General features: G+C 48.7%; 1 protein-coding gene across 2 annotated transcripts in view; it reads left to right on the top strand.

Annotated features, from left to right (window-relative positions):
* The first annotated feature begins 2,189 nt into the window (after window positions 1–2,189).
* SMOC2 (SPARC related modular calcium binding 2) overlaps window positions 2,190–24,425 on the top strand; it is a 220,804-nt gene continuing 198,568 nt past the window's right edge. For both annotated transcript variants that reach the window (XM_045391759.3, XM_045391758.3), the window contains exon 1: window positions 2,190–2,461. In XM_045391759.3, the coding sequence (XP_045247694.1) occupies window positions 2,378–2,461 (84 nt within the window). In that variant the 5' untranslated portion in view covers window positions 2,190–2,377. The remainder of the gene's footprint in view (window positions 2,462–24,425) is intronic.

The following is a 24,425-nucleotide window of genomic DNA, read 5'->3' as shown; positions in this document are numbered from 1 at the left end:
GAACGAAGTGAATTACTTTTTTATCCTTTCTAACATGACAGCTCTCTGGCATTCCTGCCAGTAATAACTTTCTTGAAGACTTACAAATAAAAGACAGACATAACTATTTCCCAGTGTTTAAAATAAATATATTGTTTTTCTTCATAAAAATGGAGACTGATTATCTCTCCAAACTCCATTTCTAGAATTTCGAGAAACTAAAATTTGGCATTCAGGACACATGAGCTCCTCCAGATTTGAAAGGGGTTTCGAAGGCTCCAACCCTGCCTTATCTGTCAGAGTTTTGGACAAATGCATTTCATTTATCTTCCTAGAGTTCCCAGAGGATTCTGGAGTTGCTACATGAAAGACGTGTTGAGATTCTTGAATACAAGGCACGGAGGGCCGAGGATTTTCTTCTGTTCTCCATGTTGCCGAAGGAAGTGAAGTGGATTTGTCAGTATTGCAGGTTTTAACATCTGCATTCTGTTTCTGATTTTGTTGCTTAGGAGATCTGGCTAAGGCATCTGGCCCCTTTGACTTTTGTTCCTCGTCTGTAAAATGGGAATAATTAAGTCTACTTCTTGTCTGCCATTCTTGCAGTGGATGACGGTGGATAAATGAACATGCTTTCAAACTTTGGAGTTCTGATGAGCAGTACTCTCAATAAAGTGGAAAGTGAAAAACAGGTTCTTTAGTAGCAAATGCTTCCTAAAGGAAGTATGTCAGCTTCGAGTGTAAATTTTATTCTTTGGATAATCTTAGAATTAGTGGTATGTAGTGTTTATTTTCTCTTTAATTTTCACTGCAGTTTCCTAACAGTGATTCCTATTTACTTAATCATTTGCAGCTGCTCTGCTCACCTGTTTTTCTCGACGCAAAAGCAGTCCCTGAAGAGTTTTATTATAATTTCCTTCTAAGTCCTTAACCCAGGAGGAATGTGTTAAGTACTTAATAGATTCCCTGGGCTTTGGAATTTGAAGGAGAATTCTGAGAGTAGCCCTCCTTCAGGAAAAGGTGCATTTCTTTCCCGTCTTTCCGTGGCCCGATGGTCATCACTTTCCCGGTAAAATTGTGTGGGAAAGGTTGCAATAGCATTGCCTTTGCCTTAGCAGCCAGTCCCAGAACTTGCTGATACAGCCCCCTCCCCCAGAGTTCATAGCCAAAGCAGTGGGCTAGACATCGGATGAAACCTCAGATTTGGATTTTCTATGTTTTGTGCTTTCCCCAATGCCCCTGAGAAGTCAATTGATTCATTGTTCTTGAACAAATCTTCACTCTTCTGGCTTTCTGTGTGAGACAGAATTAGGGTTTTTCCTGTAAAGTTATAAGCCAAGGCTCAACTATTTCAGCAATGTTGTCTGCAATGGATATTATCCAGAGTCTGGGTGTGCAAAATTTTCTTGGTTTCCACCGTAGTCTCCACGGGCGAGTTTACAACCTCCACAAGCCCTGTGCTCCCCGCATAAACACCTGAAATGCTTTGACAGAGCTGTTTAAAAACAGCCATATGTGTCTGTGAATGACGGCCAACCACTTGCTCCCCCACTTGCAGAGGATCAAGGCTACACCCCAGGTCAGACCCGGGATCTTTAGGACCTAAATTCCACCATCCCTGCCGTGGATAACTCCGTGTAAAGATGCCAAAGGCGGGCTGCCTCCGGCGCAGCCTTTTCTGGAGCGCAGCTGATCCTTCAGCACCTCTGAGAGGCGATGTTCTGGGCCGGACCAGGGGGCCTTAGAGGGCAGAGGTCAAGGAGAACCCCGGAGTCTGGGGACTGGCCAAAGTTTGGCGTTAACCCTTGTGGATGAAAAGGCCCGCTGGGCTGATTCTGCGCGGACCAGGCCTGGACCCTGGAGCGTGAGGAGGGCGCGGTGCGTCCCGTGGTTGTGCTTGGAAGGCCCCCGAGGGTGCGCGCGTGGGAGTTAGTGCGTGCGTGTGTCTGGGTATGCGTGTGTGTGAGTGTGCGCGCGGGGAAGGAGGCACAGAGACAGCCCCGACAGGCCACCACGCAGCTCTGGTGGCCCCCACTCCACCTCTCGTTCCGCAGACCCGCGCCAGGGCGGCCTCTGGGCCGGAGCGGGCACGCGGCAGCGGGCGCTGGGAGGTGGGGCTGGGGGAGGAGAGGGAGAGGGAGGGAGGGAGGCGGGCGGGAGGGGAGGATCCGGGAAGCTCCAGGGTATTTGACAGGACCGAGGGCGGACGCAAAGGACGCGGAGGACCTCTGGGTGCCTGCAGGGGAGCTGCTCCAGCAGGGCCTCCGGGAGCTGTGGGGAGAGCATCGCGGAGCCGCCCCTCCACGCGCCTGCCGGGCCGCGATCGCCCTCGGGGCTCTCCTGGTAGCAGTGCCAGGGCGCAGGGCGCGGCTGATCTCCCGCCCCCGCCACCTCCGCCACCATGCTGCTCCCCCAGCTCTGCTGGCTGCTGCTGCTCGCGGTGCTGCTCCAGCCGGTGCCCGCGCAGAAGTTCTCGGCGCTCACGGTAAGCCCGGGCCCGCGGGACCTGGCGCTTAATTGGTGCCGCCTCTTGCCGCCGGCCGGGTTCGGGTGCCCGCGCCCCCCTCCAGGCCCAGGCGCCCAGGCATGGGGAGCAGGTGGCCCCGGGGGCAGTGGAGCCTTCGCCCGCCTGCGGGGCTGGAGCAGGTAGGACCGCAGAGTGCGCGCCTGGGACCCGGTCGGGATGGGCTTCTGGGGACCCTGTCCGCCGGGATCCTGCCGCGACTGCGACGGGCTCCTTGGGTTCCACCTGGCTGGGACCCCACCTGCCTCGGGGGTTCTGACCCGGCTGTGAGAGGATCCTGGGGTCCTGCAGACCTTGGACAAGTGGGAGCTGCGGGTGCGCTCGGGTGTCCCGCACTCACTGCTGGGCCTGAGCCTGCGGGGAACCAGGTTTGGGAGCGCCGGCGCCGCCCCGCGGACTGTCCCAAGGCCAAGGCAGACCCGCCGGGACTGGGCGCCCACCTCGCCCACGGGGACCCGGCCTGGTGCGCGCTTCCCCGGCCGCTTTGGGCTCGTGCGCCGCGCGGATCCCGGGCCTCTCGCCTGGTGAAGGGGCTGCCAGTCGTGGGCCCCACTAGTGGGTCTAACCCTCCCAGAGGCCCTCGTAAGTGAGCCGAGGAAGAAGAAGCGCTTTCTTCCTTTCTCAGGACAGAGCTGGAGGGAGGCGGCGGCTCCCCGCTCTGCGGGGCCTCTGGGTTCTTCCTCGTGGCAGGGATGCTGCGCTTCTGAGCGCGAGGGTCACCGCGGTTGACCGCTGTGTGTTTTTCTTTCTGAGCTGCAACTTCTATGCGACAGCCTTGGCCCGGCCGAGGCACGCGGTGCCAAATGAGGAGCTATGTAGAGGGGGCCGAGCCAAGCCCCCGCCGGCCAAGCCAACCCGCGGCGGCCGCTGGGCCAGGGCCGGGTGTCTGCAGCCCCCAGCTCCAGCCGACCTCGTGGGCTTGCAGGGTTTGCAAACCCATCATTAATGCAATCGCCAGAAACGAAAACATTCCACTTAAATGTGTTTTTGAACAAGTGCTTGAGAAAACACGAAGGTAGCGAGAATGCCTCTGGTGGAGAGCCGTCTTTTAAGTGGCGGGGGACTTGTCCTAAAGGTGTTTATTGTATTGAAAATAAAGATGGTTGAAATAAGCTGTGGTCGGTTCTGCCTTTCAGCAAATTTACAACAGTCATGTGGGCATCTTTTCTTTCTCTTTTACTTTTTCTTCGTCTTCTTTCTTTTGCGTTTTAGCAGTGTGAAGGATGGTTTGTGAGTTCATTGCTCATACCTAAAATTCTTCTGCAGCAGCCCGGGGTCCCTGCCTTGTGTCTCACAAATGACTTGTAGATTAGAAACTGCTAACTGGGGCTCCAAGGAGGTTTTCACACACTCAGGCTTTCCCTGAAGATCCTTTATCTCCACAGAGGGGGCCCTCAGAGGACACTCACTGGAGGTATTCATGTATATGCACATCTGTACATGCATCTATACATAAATATAAACACGTATACGCTCACAGACCCCCCCCCCCCCCACACTCTTAAAGCACACTAGAGGAGACAGAGAAACTAAGGCCAATTCTCCAAAGGAGATCATAGCATTTTCTTCCAGGACGGTAGCAGCAGGTACCTACAGTTGACACGGATTTTCAGATTTTCTGAAAGCGTAAAAAGTAGAGACTGGCATCTGCCTGCTGCCCTGGGTGTGTGGGGGTGGGATCAGGCCTGTTGGTCCCCCGGGAAGAGCAGAATCAAGGTAGTTAGTAATTAGAACAGTTTAAGACTCAGCAGGTTTTCTTGTCTTCTCTCCCCTTTCTCATCTGTTTACTTGAACCCTCTCACCCTTTGCCTCCTTGAGGTTGCCCCAAAGATGTCTTGGATTGCGGTGAGACCCACTGCATGTGGGGTCTCTGTGCAGGAGCTGATGCCCCACGCGGGCTTTGCCCTTTGGCTGCATTCCCCAAGAACACTTTGCCTGAAACTTACATTTGCAAATAAAATCAGTATCCCAGAGAAAAGATTAAAGCCATAACACATCTTGGCACACTTCTTCTCACCCCACCCCCAGTCTAGAAAATCAAGTAGTTGAATTACACAGTAACTGAGGCAGGCTTGAGATCTGACTGGTCACTGGGAAATGTTAGATGTGCAGGATTTTTCAGTGCTGCTGATCTCTTTTCAAATTGCCATCTGGTTTGTGGAAATCTCTTTTGTTTCCAGAGGCCCTCATTCAAAGAATGGCCTTCTCTCCCTACAACTTGCATCCTACCTACTTTAATAAATCACAGGCAGTGTCAGTCCATGCAGCGGGTGGGACTCACAGCTTGGGGTCTTGCTGGATGTGTGACTTTAGGTAAGTTACTTAATTTCATAATCTTCAGTCCCCTTATCTGTAAAATGAGAATACATGATATCTTTCAAGCATGTCATGAGGATTAAAGATAAGGCTTTTAATGCGCCTACTATATGTGAGTTCTCCAGCTAACATTATTTTGGTGGTGCCCATGCCATGGGTCCATATAAGAGAGTGTTATCAGTTGGTGCCTGCCATAATTATCAATGCATATAGCGTTGTGGAATTAAGGTGTGTGTGGATTCGGCTTTGCAGTATTTTCACCTGCCGCAGATCCTCAGAGCACACCACTTGGCTCTGGGTGTATATGTGGGCTTTGTGGGAGTAGGCCATGTGGGACTGTGTAGACCAAGAAGGATAACTTGCCTCTCTGCCTCCTTCTACTCCATTCATTTCTTCTCATCTAGAAGCAGGGCTATGTGTCAGCCTCTCTGGGGCTTTCAGTTTGCCACACCTGGCTTCTCAGGACCATGCATTTTTCTTCCCCACCTATGGTGAGCGCGCTTTCTTGGTGGGCCCGGCATTGCTGGTGTGCTCACCTCTGCTACTTTATGTTTAAGACTCAGAGAATCCACTTTGCTTGGTAATGATCTCTATTCTTTTCACCAAAGTCGTTCTTTAGAAATGGCACCGTGAGGCCCTCTGTGTCTCTCATTGTGACTTTCTGATGGCTTTGCACAACCTCCTGGCTATCGCTCAGACCCTCTCACCTCCAGTCAACAATGGCATTCTTAAGTGTGTCCAATGTGCCCTAATTTGGATCCAGGTCAATTTCTTCCTTGAAGAAGTAGGTACATCGAATGCCACACAGTGCCCATTTTCCTTTTTATTTCTGTGAATGACTGAGATGAGGGAGTGATCTCTAGTATAAATGGTTTTTATTACACATGATTCTGTTTTCAAAGAGCAAACAGGTGTGATCACAATTATTCAACTTTATCATGGTTGTCATTATATGAATTTTGATGGACTGACCAGTAAGCCTATGCCTAGATTATTTCTTTAAAGGCAGAGAAAGGAACAATATTGCCTGTGACCCCTTTCCCAGAAGTTTTTGGTTAGAGCCAAATCATTCATTTCCACGTTGACTAAATCGTATTTTGCTCATACTTATAATGTTGAAGTTACATGACCATCCTTCTCAGACTTGTCTTACTGCCAATACCTAATGCTCCCCTAAGTTCATACGCACGACTTCATTCAAGGTACCGTTGTCTCCACATTCAAGAGATGAGGAAACTGAAGTTTTGAGAGACTCTGAAGGGCCCCTGGTCACTAAGCGGATCCGAATATTTCTCAAGTCAACCTGCCATTATTTTTCTTTCTTCAGGGGGAGTTCCCGGCACTGTTTTTTGCACTGTCTTCAGAAACTTTACAATTCCACACTACCGCTTCACCTCTCAGACTATAGTTGACTTTCATCCTGAACCCTCATCTTCTCACTGAGCGTCTGGCACCTGGTAAATGCCTCTTACTGGTCTTGCGGAATGCATAACCACAGACCTGAAACAGTTATTTCCCACTCCTATTTGTGTTTATTTGCTTTGAAAGAGAAGAAAGGTGATAAGAAAACAATATTCACCCGTATATAATTTTTTAAAAGTTTCACGAGCAAGTTCATGAGATGATTTAATATTGATTTTGCTGAAACAGCAAAAATACAAGTGCTATTCCATTTCTGAGCAATTGTGGTTTGGAATGCCTACCTTGTCCTGTTTTGATGTAGTTCTCACTCAGCCTTGGATCTTCAAGGGAATTACTGTGATTTTTTTTTTTTTTTTTCCTTTCTTCTTCCATTGCAAATGCCTTGAGTCCATTTCATGCTCTGGGAGGGCTTTACTGCATTCCCCAGTAGAAGACGGACCACGAAGGTGGTTAAGGAGGAGAGAACTAAACATAATCAAAACTTTCCAACTTAGAAGCCCATTTACATGGCGTCTAAAAACCCAAACATCTGGAAGAGTCACTTTAATTTTGCTGTGAAATCAAGACCGTAAATAACACTATAAGCAACTGCAGGCCGTAACAAGACCATGCCGCCAATGGGCATGGATGTAACGTCAGTTGCAATGGCTCAGAACCGAACAGATTTCTCAGTAATTCCAAATCAAAATAAGCCTTCTTGCCAATCTAGGATTTTAGAATGGGAGTTGTTATTAAGATTGTCAGCAGAACATTGGTTTGGAGGTCAAGGGTAACATTTCTGTATTTTTGAATTAAAAGATAAACCAAACTGGACACAGTGGCTCATGCCTGTAATCCCAGCACTTTGGGAAGCCAAGGTGGGCGGATCATCTGAGGTCAGGAGTTCAAGACCAGCCTGACTAACGTGGTGAAATCCCGTCTCTACTGAAAAAACAAAAATTCACCAGGTGTGGTGACATGCGCCTATAATCCCAGCTATTTGGGAGGCTGAGACAGGGGAGTTGATTGAACTCAGGAGGCAGAAGTTGCAGTGAGCCAAGATCATGCCATTGCAGTCCAGCCTGGGTGACAGAGCGAGACTCTCTCTCAAAAACAAACAAAAACAAAAGATAAACTGTTCTACACATATAACACACAAACTTAGAATGATGAATTTCCAGTAGGATTTTGAAGTTAGAGGAGAAAATTTAAGAAATACTCTTTAAAACTGCCAGCCCTTATGTTTCTCCAATTGATGGCACTGAGTAATAGAGTAAGATCCTGGCATTAGTCATTGTATGTCTATAAAGTACGTATAACAGTTAATATAGTGGACATTTAACTGTAGCTCACAAGAGGAAAGATTTTATAATATGAATTAATATTTTGTTGATTCCTAATTTCCTATGGGCTAAAAAGAAATAGCTCTGAATGTGAAAATAACAGACATTCTTATATGGTTTTCCAGTTCCAGGCCAGACATCAAACAGCAAAGATTGTAATAAAACACAAATAAAGAGAACCAAGTAAAATATGAAATCACATTTATATGTTTAGGTTTTAAAAAAGTACAAATGAAAATTTTATATTATAATATCTGGCTAAATTTAACTAGATTTTTCCACACAGAGACAGTCTCAGAATGACTTCTTTTTGATGAACCACAATTTTATTTTGATTTTTATTACGTATGACATAACGTGGCATATCCACCAATTAAACTGTCACTTAAAAGAAGGCAAATGTCAATATAGCATGTCCACGCTGCTTTCTCCTTCAGTACATATCTCTGCCCACTTTACAGTCTTCTCTTGCCTGGTCATCTATTTGTTTTATTTTTTGAGACAGGGTCTTGCTCTGTCCCATAGGCCGGAGTACAGCGGTGTGCTCTTGGCTCAGTGTAACTTCTGCCTCCTGGGCTCAAGCGATTCTCCTGCCTCAGCCTCCTTAGTAGCTGGGACTACAGGCACACGCCACCATGCCTGGCTAATATTTTGTATGTTTTTTTAGAGATGAGGTTTCGCCATGCTGTCCAGGCTGGTCTCGAACTCCTGAGTTCAAGTGATCCACCCGCCATGGCTGGTCATCGATTTTCTTTCTCTTTTATGCTTCTGCCCAAATTAGAAGAAACTTCCTTTGCTTCTCTTTACCAAGATACTGACCATTGATGCTGCTATTTCTATGTTAGCACTGGCTGAGACTCCCTGAAGGTTTTCTAGTTTCTGGTCCTCACACTCCTTCCTTCTGCTAAAGTGTGGGTGCCCTGGGCCCTGCCCTGGAGCCAGCTGCAGCATCTCTCACCGTTCCCATCCCTGCCCAAGCCCCTAGCCGAGGGCAGACATTTTTGGGGGTGAAGGGGTAGGCAAACTCGTAACATTTGAGGTTCTCGGCAAAGAGTCTTCCAATAATAAAGTTTCTGAAGGCGGAAGAGTTGTAGGTAAACACGATGACCTGTGGTGTGTTTGATCAGGGGTTTGGAGCCCTTGAGTGCAGGTCACCATTAGGCCCATCTCATTTTGGATACTGAGTCTGTTGGATTTTAGTCACTTCTTAAAGGACAAGTTCACCAGCTTGTTGGCAAAAAAAATGCTGTGGTATGTAAGTTGATCTTAGGGCATTTTGTTTATCTCTTATTCTGTTCAGTGATCAATCAAGGCGCTAGAATCAAACAAATCCACCCTGCGTACCAGCCGGGTGCCACCATGGACATTTGATTTTTTTCTTGGGATTAGGGACATTGTCTGACTTCCAAAGGCTCTCCCTGCCCGGGTCAGGGATGTCCCATGTGTCAGCCACAGTGGGCCAGGAAGATGGTAGGCATTCTCCCAGATCAGGCCCAAACTGACCTGGGATTTGTGACTAGGATTAGTGGTGAGTTGATGATATTGAGGGCTGAGTTATGAGGGAGGAAAATCCTCCCACGGAAGACTCTTGCAAATTCTCTGCCATGAAAGCAACATTGCGCTGGACCTGAGCAGCTCTCCTGGTGGTGACCTGGGCTTTCAGGAGCAGAGCAGAAGGCGTGGGGCCACTCCCAGGAGGCTGGGGAGGAGGACAGGGGTGGGTAGGAGGACAGAGATGGGGAGGAGGATGGTGATGGGGAGGAGGACGGGGTGGGGAGGATGGCACTGGGGAAGAAGACGGGTCTGGGGAGGACGAGGATGGGGAGGAGGATGGGGATGAGGAGGATGGGGATGGGGAGAAGAACAATGATGGGGAGAAGGACAGGGATGGGGAGGATGGTGCTGGGGAGGAGGAAGGTGCTGGGGAGGAGGATGGGGATGGGGAGAAGGACAGTGATGGGGAGGAGGACAGGGATGGGGAGGATGGCACTGGGGAGGAGGAAGGCACTGGAGAGGAGGACAGTGATGGGGAGGAGGATGGGGATGGGGAGGAGGTTGGGGATGGGGAGAAGGACAGAGATGTGGAGAAGGACAGGGATGGGGAGGAGGAAGGCACTGGGGAGGAGGACAGTGATGGGGATGAGGACAGGGAAGGGAAGGAGAATGGAGATGGGGAGAAGGACAGCAATGGGGAGGAGGACGGGGATAGGGAGGAGGACGAGGATGGGGAGAAGGATGGAAATGGGGAGGATGGCGCTGGGAAGGAGGAAGGGGATGGGAAGGAGGATGGGGATGGGGAGGAGGATGGTGATGGGAAGGAGGACGGGGATGGGGGTGGCGCTGGGGAGGAGGATGATGATGGGGAGAAAGATGGGGGAAGGAGGATGGGATGGGGAGAAGGACAGGGATGGGGAGGAGGACGGGGATGGGAAGAAGGATGGGGATGGGGAGGAGGACGGCGATGGTGAGGAGGATGGGGATGGGGAGGAGGATGGGGATGGGGAGGAGGATGGTGATGGGGAGGACGATGGTGATGGGGAGGAGGACAGCGATGAGGAGGATGGTGATGGGGAGGAGGATGGTGATGGAGAGGAGGACAGCAATGGGGAGGACAGTGATGGGGAGGAGGATGGCGATGGGGAGGAGGGCGACGAGGGGAGGACGTTGATGGGGAGGAAAATGGCGATGGGGAGGAGGACAGTGATGAGGAGGACGGTGATGCAGAGGAGGATGGTACTGGCTACCCTCTCTCCACTGAGGCAGTGAGGCTTACGCACATCTTGTGCTAAACTTCCTCTTCCTACCACGAGCCTCGTGATACATATTTACGTTTCAAAGTGAAGTACTAATTAACATATTCATAGTACTTTGAGCAAGGATGGAAACGTGTTGTTGGAGTGAGTAGACTAATAATTCTAATGTCTTTGGGCACGTTTTCAGTTTTAGAATGGTAGGGTTGGTATTACCTTAATGGGGTCCCTGTGTTGGGCAGACACATATCACCAAAGCTTTTCCAATTTTACCATTGTATGATGCCCTGATTGCACTTAGTGTTGTAGGTCTAACATGCAACTCAAAATCTAACCCCGATGTTCAGTTGTTTTACACCTAATTACCATGTTTTTTCTTTCTTTGCTCACATGGAACCACATTTGTGGCCCGTCTTCAGAAGTGAATGCAGACCTGCCTGTGGCTCCCTGTGTCCAGCTTCTGTTGTCTGATTCCCAGTGTCTGCAGATTGATCTGTCTTCACATGAATCCACCCACATGCTTGCCCCCTTATTCCTCTGCCACGGCGTTTCTCATGACGTTGAGAAAAAATGTAAATCTAAAGTTGTATCTCAGAACCATTGTGTACAAACTTTCGTCACATTTATAGCGGTCACTGTAATATTCTTCCTGACATTAGCAATCAAATGGAAGGAAAATGACTTCATAAAATATAGTCACCTTTTAAAAAAGAGAATTACTTTTAAATAGAAGATAGAAATTTCAAATAACAAAGGAAATTCCATATGTGCTTATAATTTTAAAAATAATTTGAGAGATCTGAATGAAAAAGAATCAGGCCAACTTTAGGGTATATTTTTGGTTTTGGTTGTATATTAATTCATGCCACATGGGATGTGGGTCGATGTAATCAAGAATTTTTTTAAGCACAATTAAAACTAACCTAAAATGTACCTTGGAAAAAAGAAGTTAGTGTCCTTTCGTTTTGCGGTGGCTGGCGGCTTGGGACTGTCGGATGAACCGTGCATGGCCATTCTTTGGCATTAAGGTTCTGGGGAGTCTAGCTCCCTGTGTTTGACAAGCACTTCCGGACCCTCTAGAAGATTTCATTACCTTTAATGAAGCATAAAATAAACACCTGCTTTCCTGTCATCCTTTCATTTCAAAGGACAATTGAGTTAAATTTTGTAACATGCATATTTTTAGAGGGACAGTCATATTCTTCACTGTGAAATGGCCGCATCAAAGAAGAAGCAGTCCCCGTCTCTACTAAAAAATACAAAAAACTAGCCGGGCGAGGTGGCGGGCGCCTGTAGTCCCAGCTGCTCGGGAGGCTGAGGCAGGAGAATGGCATAAACCCGGGAGGCGGAGCTTGCAGTGAGCTGAGATCCGGGCACTGCACCCCAGCCTGGGCGACAGAGCGAGACTCTGTCTCAAAAAAAAAAAAAAAAAAAAAAAAGAAGAAGTAGTTTGCAGCCCATCAAATCCCATTCCGACCCTGGTCAGGACTGCGCCCTGTGGTCCTACATTCCCGAGGGACAGTGAGTTTCAATCAGGATACTGTCATTGCTGCTTCCTTGACATGTGCTGATCTATCAGGAGGAGGAGAAAGAGAAGACAGAAGAGAAAAAAGAAAAGGAAGGAGAGAGAAAAGATGAAGGTAGCTTTTACTGTTGAATCAATCTGGATAATATGACATTATGGCCCTTTAAAAGACAGTCTAGGCCTCTGTCTTTGGAATACAAATGTCCATACAGTTTTGAACACCAAGCAAGAAAGATAATGTGAGCATTCTGGTGGCCTGCTGTCATGCCAGTCACCACAGAGCAAAATTTGTTCTAAGGAGAATTCCTCTTGGACCCTATATAAGAAGCTGTCAACTAGGAATGCCTAAAGGGCTTGTGTTTGAATGAAGGCTGAGAGCCTAATCTTTAAACATTTGTCTATTAATGAATCAACAGGAATGGACATCATCTATTTTCCAGGGCCACTTATTTAAGTATTTAAAGAAGATGCTTAGCTTGTCAGCAGATGGGACCCCTTCCCAGCTGGTCCCTCTCTTCCCTGTTCCTCTACCCCTTTCTTCTCAGGCCCTGGGTTCTCTCTTCCAGTATTTGGAGTGTTTTGTGTAGATTATTTGAGATACTCATGTTGAAGTGCTAGATGCATTTACTAGACGCTGCTTCCCAGGATGTAAAGGAATGATCTCAGGCCCTGACACTTTCAGTTCCTTTTGTCCACTGGGTTCCGTTTGGAGTTTTGGTTCATTGATATCCTTTGAAGAATGTGGTCCCAAAACCAGATATACTATTGCACAAGCAGTTTGTCACTTAAACCCAAATGTGACCTTGTGAGATGGCACTAGTTTGTGCTTCACTAGTGCAAAAGTGTCTCTAAATTTAAGATTCTGCTAAACTAGTTTCCACCATTCATTGTTTTTTGAATTTTTTTGGCACCCCCACATGATACTTTATATTTTTATTAAAACTAGATTTTCATCTTGATTCCATTATCCTAGGTTGGAAATACAGCCACCAGTTGATGCAAATATGTTACATGGTCCTGTTTCTTCCGGTGCATGGGTTGGTCTTAATTCTCCCAAGCAATGGGCGTGGCTGGAGCTCACTCCCCGAGGCTGCCTTTCCATTTGCTGCACGGATTTATTCCCCAGGGGAAAGGCCAGGAGCACGGAATACTGAGTTTCCCTCCCTCGGATGGCACCTGCCCACAGCCGAGGTCTTAGAAATCATCAATAAAATGCTAAATTGAACTCACAAGTCCATGTAACTGGAAATGCTACTCTAAAAACTTACACTAATCCAGTAATTGACACTTTGTGAAGAACGTTGTCCCATGAGCTCTGAATAGTCGTAACAACGTGCTTTCTGCCTCATTCTACCACATGCAAAGGCTGTTTTCTGGAAACATGGACACCTTCTCCAGAAACAGGATGAGTGCACCTGGAACATGGGATTAAGGCGCCTGTAAGAATGATAAACCGCCCTTACACTCTGTACCTTTCTCTCCTAAAACATGACAGAGCCCTCCCTCTGTGCCTTCACGGACATGATCTCCTGTGTCCTCACAGAATCCCTGCCAGGCAGCTCGCTCTCTCTCTCTCTCTCTCTCTCTCTCTCTCTCTCTCTCCTCTCTATCTCTGTATATATTCTAGGTTTTGGTAAACATCTTAGGCTAAGGAAAGTGAGCAATCTCTCTGACCTGAACACACACGTCCGTTAAGCTCTTTCTGTGTGGGATACACAGATCTGTGAGTATGCTCATCAGTTCTTCATTCTTAAAAGATTTCTCTTTTGGAGAGAGTTGCCAAAGATAGATCTTTCTTTTCATTCAGAGATAAAATCCAGGTGGAGTCATAACTTCTTTTTTTGTACTCTTGGCATCTCTTCCACCTTCTGCACCCTGCTGGAAACATCCAGGTGCAATCACCCAGCTTGTCTGAGGAGAAGCCCCTCTCCTTTTTTGGAAGAGGTTGTCTCCCAGGTCCCCTGGTTCCAAGAATCCACCACAGGAGGGAGCCCCAGAACGGCTGAGCTCTGTCTTTTAGGGGAGGGTCCCACGGTGGGGTCTGGGGTTGCCATCTGCCACCTTGACAGCAAAAAGACCCCACGGGCCTGCTGCCTCACGTGAGTTCAGCTCTCCAGCTTTAAAGAATTGGCTCATGGTGCAAAATGCTAAATTAGGGAATTAAAAAGCAGGGACATTTTAATTTTAGCCTGATGGTTCTACTGACTTTCTTTAGAAGTCTGGGATATGCGCGTTACATTCAGTATTACTACTCACGTATCAGATAAGAGTATCATGTTATTGAAGCCGAATTTTGGTTTTAAAATAACCACAGTGCGTGGGGGGAGTGTGAGGCGGGCTGCCCGCCTGGGGCCTGGACTGGCTAAATAGGGTGCTATTTTCTTTCTGCTGTGAGGTCAGTCCCCTTTGTGAGTCGGGTTTTATTTAAAGCAATCGCTTAACTTATTTTATTTGCTAAATAAGTATTATATTTCAGTGTTCTCCAGTGATAGGATTCTCAGACATATGATTTTCATGAGGGATTTTAACCCAAAAGAACAATAAGTGCAGCAAATCAAAATTTCTGTGCTCAGATATTCAAAAAATCACTTGCATTTTTTTGTACCCCAAAATCTGAAGGAAATTTTGAAAAATCATTAGCAGCTGTCATTTAGATTTGTACACCATTCCTAGCCCCTTCCCTCATTTCGACTACCTTCTCTTTCGTTTTGTTTTGTTAAATTCCAAACATATCTGTAGGTTGTCTGGCCAACTTTGATTCTAGAAGGCAACAGGGAGGAGGGCAGCCCGCCAGGCCGAGGCTTTTGCCCCACTCTGCTCCCCGGAGGCTGACACCAGGCTGACGCCCAGGTCATGCTCTGTCAATTTCTGGGGCTTCCTCCCGGCTCCACGCAGGACGCCCTCCTCCCAGTGGCTGTGACGGCAGGGCCGGGGGCAGAGTTCCCTGGAAGTCGGTCTTGGGAGGACACAGCCTCTGTTTCTGCACCAGAGTCCCCAGGGCCTTGGCCGGACACTCAGGGTGACCCGCCCTGAGGAATTCAGGGCAGTATGGCTTGAATCTGCTGTCGGACGCAGGCAGGTACAGGTTGTTCTAGAGTGTGCTCAGGGTGGCCTGACAAATGCGGACCCAGGGCTGTGCCCCAAGAGGGTGTGGGACAGCCAGGGGGTGCGGTGGCCTCAAGGCTCCGTCAACCTGCGGCCCTGTCATTTCCAGCTGTGCCTTTGTCTCCGGGTCTCCTCCTCACTCTTCTCAGTCTATCCTGGAGTTCAACAAAAAGGAGAAAAGAATTTCCCTGGCAAAGCCAAGTGGAGAGTTAGAGGCAAGGCTCTCTCTTTCTCTCTCTCGCTTTGTGTCTCTCAGTTCTGTCTCTCAGTTTCTGCCATTCTTTCTCTCTCTTTTTTTGTCTCTCTGTCTCTCTCTGTCTCTCTGTCTTTCTCTGTACCTCTCTGTCTCTCTGTCTCACTGATTCTATCTCTCAGTCTCTGCCATTCTCTTTCTGTCTCTGTCTCTCTGCCTCTGTCTCTTCCTGTCTCTCTGTCTCTGTCTCTTTCTCTCTATCTCTTTCTGTCTTTTCCTGTCTCTTTCTCTCTGTCTCTCTCTCTCTAATTCTATCTACTGATCTCTGCCATTCTACATACTACATCTCTGTCTCTCTCTCTCTGTCTCTGTCTCCCTCTTTCTCTGTCTCTCTGATTCTATCTCTGGGTCTCTGCCATTCTCCATCTCTGTCTTCTCTATCTCTCTTTCTTTGCCCCTCTATTTCTGTCTCCATTTCTCTCTCTGTCCTTGTCTCTGTGTGTCTGGTTCTGTCTTTCTGTCCATCTCTGTACTATCTGTGTCTCTCTTACTCTATTCATCTTTCTATTTCCCTGTCTTTATTCATCTCTCTGTCTCTGTTTCTCCCAGGCTCCACCCAGTCCATGATGCCTGCTGGGGACCACTCCATGTCCTCCTGTGACTCTGCCCTGTGGCCGTCTGTCCTGCTGGGCTGCCTCTGGGCTCTGTGTGTCCCAGCTCCCCCAGGAAGGATGAGGAGGCCCGAGGGCTCTGTGGCTCTGGGAACTGAGGCACTGCTGAAGCGTTTGTGAAGAAGAATTGAACTAACCCAGAACTAACCTCAGTCAAAATCTAACTGGGCTTTTTATTTTCGTCACACATTTTCTTGGCCCTTTCTTCTTTAGATGCTTTCTGGGTTTTCCAGGTTCATTCAGAACTGAAAATAGCCCCTCGTAACTTCACAGCACGAAACCCAGAGCTCTCAGGACACGCGCCCCCAGCTCATCTCCCTGTCCCAGGTAGGGCCAGACTGTGGCTCTGACAGGTTCTGCAGGTGGGAAGCACCTGGGCGGTGAGACCAGGTGTCTGCAGGTAGACCGTTTGCCCTTCAGCTGGTGCTTGATCAGATTGTTCTTGGGATTTTCTAAACGCACATTCTGGAGAACAGAGGAGGCTTTGATGAAGAAAGGGAAGAGAAAACCCACTAAAATACGTGAAAAAAAAATCGTACCGCAGCACTTGGCATGTGTCTCGAGCTGGAGGTGAGCTCATGGCTTTTCCATGGGATGCATCCTGAAGCTGCACCTGTACCAGCCATGTGCTGAAGACGCTGATGGGGACAGGTTGTGCGTGGTCAGTGTTCCAGCAGATGCCACAGGTGCACGTCCTGTGGCCAGGGTCCCGGTTTGAGACTGGGTAATGGTGTGGGGCAGAGGGGCTGGCGCTGACCCAAAGGCGGCTCTCAAGCTGGCTCTGGAGGGTCTTGGTGGCCGGGGTCTCAGATGGGGGCTGTGAGTATTGGGTTCAGGGAGCCCAGGTCAGGAGGGGAGGGCTCATTAGGGTCCCCTGCAGGGTGCTGGGGCAGAGTGAGGATGGGCCACCATGAAGGGCCTTGGGAGGAACTGGGGCTTTGTCCAAGAACCAGGCCAGCTTGAGGTGCAGCCTGGGGGTGCTGAGGAGGGCCTGGCTGTGACCCTTCAGTTGGCCCCAGACAGGACCAGGGGAGGGCAGCCAACTTGGGGTCTGGTCTATGAGTTTTCTTCTTTAAGATATAAAAGAATTAAATAGTGAACTACTTTGTAATCAACTCAACATTTTCCCATGTTGCATCTTGTCCCAATCGTGGTTTTCTCTAAGCAGAATCAGAAATGTTGGATTTAGAGAGAGGGGCAGGAAGGACGCTGGCTCGGCGGCCACCAAGCCCGGGCTGACCTGGCAGTTGGCTTTGGTGGGTGGCCCTCAGGTCTCGGCTTTGAGAGGCTGGGCCCTTTTCTCTCCTCATTCTCTCCTACTTAAAAATGTTCATGTTTATACTTGTTTATTGTTCCCCCCTTAAAATGAACTTTCTGAAGAACATTTGATACTTCTTCACCTTATAAAGGTTACACAGATTTTATAAAATGTAAAGAAAAAGGTACAGATTTCATTATTATTTCTGGGGTGCCGCTCAGAATTACTGAGGTTGAATATCACAGAAAGGACATAGAATGAGCCATTATATCCTGGGGGGCGGAAACCTTGGACTTAGAGGAAGACCTGAGGGGTTTAAAACAAACCGAACAGCCTCGCCTCACTTCATACAAATGGGCAGCTTTGGGGAGAAAATTGTAAGTGACAGAATCGACATGGATTCAAAACCTCTCATCTCAGCAGCGTCAGAGGACGAGGGTGACCCCTTCATGAATCCGTGCAAATGTCTGAGCGGCGTCTTCACTTTACCTCCCGAGTTCCCGATACCTCATATCTCAGCAGCGTCAGAGGACGAGGGTGACCCGTCCATGAATCCATGCAAACGTCTGGGCGGAGTCTTCACTTTACTTCCCGAGTTCCCGGTACCTCACATCTCAGCAGCATCAGAGGATGAGGGTGACCCGTCCATGAATCCATGCAAACGTCTGGGCGGAGTCTTCACCTCACTTCCCGAGTTCCTGGTCTGTTCCTATGAAAGGGCGCAGCACTCAGGCCAAGGTGGAGGTGCCCCCAGCCCAGCCTCTGACTGCAGACACCTCGTTCCAGGGCCACCCCGAAGCCCGGGGAGTGCGGAGTGGGCGTGGGGGCGTGGGCCTGCTGAGAAGGAGTCACCGCTCGGAGCTGGGCGTGTGGGCCGATGTGTCTTCCTTGAGCTCTGTGAAGTCACTTCATCTGCTTCTGGTTCAATTGATAGACAGTTTAAAAGACGGTCCCACATACGTCGTTCCCTAATGACGCAGCCGAGCTGTCGCCGTTTATGACTGGGATTAGCTGTGTAGGGGCAAGAGCAAGGCTCTGGGTTTTTGCAAGACTGAGGCAGGGTGGGTGGGGCGTGGAGGGGCTGCAGGGCTGGCAGGTGGCCGCGGCCATTCCCAGGCCATGGGTCTGCCCTTGAGTTAACCTCTACTGGGTTGGGCTGCAAGCAGGTGACAGAGGGGAGCCTCGTAGTGGGTTCTGTTCACACCAGACGCCTTTGGTGCTATGAGAACCTCACGGCGCCCCAGCAGGGTCTCTTGTGGAGACTCCCCGGTACCACTTGGCGGCCACAGCGACTTTCCCACTTGGAGCTTTCCTCTTTTGGCAACCCCAGCACCGAAGCTTGAGAAGGGAAGTGGCATTCCCACGAGAACGCTCTGGCTAGTGCTGGATTTCAAAACGCGCCCCAGGTCAGGCTGATCCCAGAGAAGCCTCCTTACATTTTTAGGAGGGTGCTTCCGGATTGTCGGACATCAGGTACTGCTAACAGGAGGAGAAGGTGGGATTCCCTGGAGAGGACTCTGGATGCATCGTTTTTGGTGGCAAGCAAAAGGCTTGTCGGTGTGAGGGCAGGAAAAAGCCTGGGCTGCCCTGTGTGGGCGGCGGGCGGGTCGTCACGTCCATCGAGGTGAATGAGTTCAGTCTTCATCCCTCTGCCCGTGAGGCATGAGCTCAGGGGAAAAGCAACAACAAGACTGGGGCTGCAGGGTTTTGAAGAAGCTGCTCAGGACAAGCATGCACACGCTCATGTGAAACGGCAACTGCTCCACGTCACGCTCCATTTTCTCTTTCTGGCAAACTGTGTACAACCTGGGAGAGACGGCAAAGCCTGTGTCCTCATGCCGGCTCAGGCACAGTGCGGCCACCACGCCCCTTTCCAGCTCTCCCTTCCGTGGTCACCTGGAGACGGCAGCTCCTCTGGACCGTCCACGAGGGCTGTCAGGAGGAACGTGCATTTAAACACTTTCAACAAAAACAAAGTGCAGCTTCCAGTGAGAGCCATTCATGTCTACAACAGAGGAGTCAGAACCCAGTTGAAAAGCTGTCCCAGCACCCCAATGTGACGCCAACCACTGGGATGCCATGCCTCCAACCCCCTCTTCAACACGAGCACGAGCAGTGCCCGAGGGACTGGCTGACTGTGATGGACTCAGTGACGAATGGCACCACCAACCCTGCACTGGAGCTGCAATGACTTCATCGCCTCGTTTTTCCGTGGGGTGCCCAGTAATCACAAAGTGGCCTGGAGTCACCGTTTGTAAATACACAGGAGCCTGCACTGATCATATGTATGCGGCAGAGTAATCCTCCCAGAACAGGAGCCCGGCGTGTCGCCCTCCCAGCTGTGCGTGTGATCGCTGCCGGGGTGGGAGCCTCCCCTCGCGCTCGCTGCAGCCCCAGCCCAGGCCTGCCCTCCCCACACCCGCGAGTGCACGTGGCGCCACCTCCTCTCTGGGGCTGGTCCTAATGGAAATCAGCCTGACCCTACTGAGCGGGATGGCAGGCCCAGCTCGGCGAAGCCCTGGAATTTTTCCAAGCCTATTTTGTTCTCTCTTTTCCCTTCTCTTTCTAATGAATCTAACAGAAACATTCCAGTTCTGTTTCTCTTTTCTTGGTGGTATTTTATGGTCAATTTGAAGTGGGGGACCCTTGCAGCCTGTGTGCTGTCATCTTCTGGCGAGGGGCAGCACAGGGAGTGGCCGGTCTTTCCCACCTGCCATGAAGATGGGCCCTGAAGGTCCTGCTGCGCAACACACTCTGAGTTGGAATCAGCGCAACCTGGGCCTCTTGGACTTACTCCAAACGATTAAACTCCTAGGAAGACTGAGGGGACCTCATGATAACATAATCCTGCAGTGTGATCCAGAGTCTGTGCTGTGGTAAGGCTTCAGGGCATGGGGACAGTTCCCCTGGGGCCACCAACTTACTGGCTCATCAGAGAGAACTGGGATGCAGCAGCCTCCCTGGGAGGGAGACGGTCTCACCCTGCCCCTCTGGGGGCACCTGCTGCCTGTCCTGGGGGCCCTGGGCTTTGGTGTCACCAGTTCTGTTGTGAGTCCTGGATTCCCACTCCCCATGGGTTTGGACCAGCTTCTGAGTCTCAGTCTTTCATGTTGTAAAATGGGAAGTGCAGCCTCTTTGGAGTGCAGTCTTTTGAGTTCTGTGTGATCTTGGTGTGTCTTTGACAACATCCTTTGCCTTCATTGCTGAGGAATGGGATACAGGCTCCTCAGGGGAGAAATGAAGGCTCCCAGGGGCCTGGACCAGCCTGCACCCCCGTCTGGGCTGTCTTCAGGCTCGAGATGCGAAGTGCTTGTTCTGTCATGCCCCCCTGCCCCGCAGTTGTGTTTGTGCCATGTTGCTGTGTGCCTCACACCCCCAGCTCTCCTTCTAGGAACACCTTCTGCACCCTGCAGTGGTCTAAATGCCCACTCTTTGGTGTAAAGGAAGCAGAGAGCAGGAAGATGTTTGCTTATTTTAATTCTCATTGTATAATAATTAAAGCTAATTCATTGTATTAAGTGTGTGTCGGAAAATAGTGTAACATGGAAGCTTAATTTATGGACATTAAGTACTCCCTCTGTTGTAATCAACAGTGTGGAAACGTGGTCATAATTACGAATAATGCTTACTATATCCAGAGCCTTCTTCAAAATAATTTACTCGAATAAACTCTATTCCCTGCAACATCCTCGATGTGGTGGGTTCTCCAATTATTCCCATTTTGCAGATGAGGAACTTGAGACACAGATGGACGAGGTAATGTGATAGAGTTAGGTCACAAGCCTGAGGAAATTCCTGGAGCAAATGATTTGACAGGAGCGGTGTCATCAGTGCCAGTTGTGTCAACCCGAAGCTCAAAGCTGGGGCGTGGGCCTCGTGCTATGCGAGCGTCTAGGGCTTCGTAGATATGTTTTGATGGAGGTCACAGACACACCTGGGTCCATGGTGGGGAATCTGGTCCATCGGCAGGAAGCGCGACATTGAGGACAACCTGGAAAGGCGGCATCTGCCACATCAGGAAGGGGATACTCCTGATGTGGGGAAGATGAGTTCCTTCGGTCATGCCTGGGATGATCCAAGTGAGTTGACGAAACAGGATCCTGGCGCCCTCATGTGTGAAAAGGAAACAGAACTTGGGTCTGCAGCTAGAGCCCCGGGGTGGGTGAGCCCTGGGGTGGGTGAGCACTGGGGTGGGTGAGCACTGGGGTGGGTGGGCCCTGGGCTGGGTGAGCCCCGGGGTGGGTGAGACCTTGTTGAGAAGAGCCCCCAAGTCAGTGTGATTGACACTGGCCCGATTTATTTTCTCTTTGCTTTGGTTTCCTTGTGGCTCAATCACACGTTTCCTTCAAGTGATAGGCTTCAAATATCTTCCCTGATCAATGTTTCTCTCACTAGAATTTTGAACTCTTTGGAAACCTTTCAAAGATAACGTTTAATTTGTTGTAAACAGGATAAAATTTGCTTTGACTGACTGATACCCCAAAAGATATTCTTGGTGCACTGCATTTGCCCACTTACATGGCTACACTCACACCACAATTAAGCACACTTAAGACCTATGTATTTAAATGACCACAAAACTCCTCAAATGAAATCCCCTAGACCCCAGTCCTCCAAGCAGTTGCTTAGAAAGAAATTATGGGATATCCTTCTAAGGTAATTAAAGGAATTTTACAAGCAATGTAACAACATAATAGACACTTTGAAAAGTAGTGATGTTCATCCACAGTGGTACTACCCAACAATTTTGGGGCCTTTTCAAGACTTTCCTCACATGACTTTCTTAGCACATTGTTATAATGAGGACATAAACATTTTATGTCTGTCTTACTTAGTAATATTTAGGGTTAGAATATTGTAAAGAGAATCAGTCTATTTTCAATTTACCTCCCTCACTTGAGCATTAGGAAGGGTTTGGAGGTCTGCCCACCCAGACCCTGCATTTTATATTAGGGCATCTGAGCCCTGGGAAGCTTCAGGAACCCGGCGTGGGGCCAGGTGTCTTGTCTCAGCTTCACCAACTTCCTGCCACAATCTTTGCCAGCTTGACATTTAAAGGTGAATTACTGCCACATTTTAACATGAAGGTTGATTGTGATCTCTGTATCCAAACCCTCAAAGTATCTTACATCTGCTATGAAGAACTCATTTTGGTGGGAATGTGTTGAGACAAAAGCATCGCTTGTGAGAACCAAAGATGCAAAATAATGTCAACATATTGTAGATCTTCTTTGATTAAAAATGCTTGTTTGATAATGAGTAATGATCTATGCACTGGATCAGTGTGAGGGAGGGCCAAGGAAATCCTTGGACCTCAGCTCTGAACCCAGAGGTTCCTGCCTGTGTCTGTAGAAGTGCCCAGGTTTTAGGCAGTATTTTGGTTGAAAGGTGTGTTAGTCTGTTTTTACACTGCTGATAAAGACATATCCAAGACTGGGCAATTTACCGAGAGAGAAGTTTAATGGACTTACAGGTCCACGTGGGTGGGGAAGCCTCACAATTATGGTGGAAGGCAAGGAGGAGCAAGTCACGTCTTACATGGATGGCAGCTGGCAAAGAGAGAGCTTGTACAGGGGGACTCCCATTTTTAAAACCATCAGATCTCATGAGACATACTCACTATCACCAGAACAGCATGGAAAGACCTGCCTCCATGATTCAATCATCTCCTACCAGGTCCCTCCCACAACGTGGGAATTATGGGGGCTACAAGTTGAGATCTGAGCGGGCACATAGAGCCAAACCATATCAAAAGCATAAGAAAAATTTACTTCACTTTTCAATGGTGTTAGGTACACTCTGAATTGCAAGTGAATCACTCATAAAATTTTGTTGGGCACCTTTTAGAGAATACCTAAAAATGAACTTTTATGACATCTTTTTAGGTTTTCACCCTTTCAATTGAATGAAACTAAGGTTTAATCATTTAGTGGCTTTCATCTGACTCCATGTTGATTTTCTTAACTTTTTCGTTTAATATTTCATAAGAGTCTGATACTGAGTTTTAGTGCACTTTAAAGCATTTTGATGTTAATTAAAATCTTGACTCTAGTAGCACATTTAATTGGGTCAAGCCTCACTGTTTGACATAAATAGAGACATCTGGCTGTCACCCAAGTTTGGTAAGCTGACATAGCCTTGCAGATGAGGTGGCCGTGCTAGAAACATCACTCGATTACGCCCAGTGGCATTTCCCTACCCGTATTGTTACAGCGGTGCTCATGTCCTGTGAATTTTTTTTCAGGGCTGCTATCATTTGGGAAGCTGTGATATTTTCAGTCAAGGATGCCATGTGCATCACTAGGCTCACCTGGTAATGGGACGATGCCTTAGTGTTTTAGCTCCTCTGACTGTCACCAACACATTCTCTCCCTTTCTCACAGTTTCTACTGGAGGAGGGCTCTTTATTTTTTTTATTTTTTATTTATTAATTTTTTTTGAGGAGAGTTCTTTATGGTGGGTCTCCTTGTCCAGATCCACTGAGAGTAATGAACTGTACCCTTCCCCGACCCTGCCCATCCTCTGATTTCTTCCCTTAACTTCGAGGCACACTTTTTCATGGCTGAGTGATTTCGATCCCTAGGACCCATCAATTTAGCTTGCTTTTAGGACACAGGGATTCCAGTTCTGTGAAATGTAACAAAGACTATGTCCATATTCTGAAGTTGATGCTAAGCTATCAAATTGTCCTGGGGGAAGTTTGACTTTTGCAGTGAAGCTGCAATGAGATTGTAAATATGTCCTTGTCTGTCTGTTGAATTATCCTTTCCCGGCACCCTGCTGGGGCTTGGCCTCCCTGTCTTCCAAGGTCCTTCCAGCTCAGCCCCCTCTTTAAAGTTTTCCCAGCTCTCGAAGGTCTGGCTGCTGCTCCAGGAGGGTGGTCCCCTGTCCTCCCAGCAGGTCCCACATGACCAAGACCTCATCTCCGTGGTGCTGGAATTCCCAGACGTCTCATGAGCTCCATTTGGTGCTCTCCAGTGGTGGCTTATGATGAATGACATGAGGGCACGTGACTGGAACGTTCCTCAGAAATTCAGGCTGCAAGCTTTGCAGAGATATTTAAGGAGGAAGAATAGTTAGTGACTTTACAGGACTCAGGGAGAAAAAGGGTTTGGGCTGAGAGTCTCCATGTGTCAAGGTGGTGCGTCTCTTTAGGAAGTGACTAACCTCAGGCACTTTGAGTTTGCTTTGCCAACTCTCTACGTAGAGCTGTGTGATTTAGTGAGAGGTGGAAGGCAGGACAGAGCCTTGGGAAAGATGCTAAGTGGATGATCAGATGGTGAGAGGAGGTGACATTCCTGTAGTTTCTAAGATTCAAACGACCTCTATAAATGTTGGAAATTAATAATAATACACTAAAACT

The sequence above is a fragment of the Macaca fascicularis genome, chromosome 4, assembly GCF_037993035.2.
Source record: "Macaca fascicularis isolate 582-1 chromosome 4, T2T-MFA8v1.1".
Lineage (NCBI taxonomy): Eukaryota > Metazoa > Chordata > Mammalia > Primates > Cercopithecidae > Macaca > Macaca fascicularis.
This window is presented reverse-complemented; position numbering and strand designations above follow the sequence as displayed.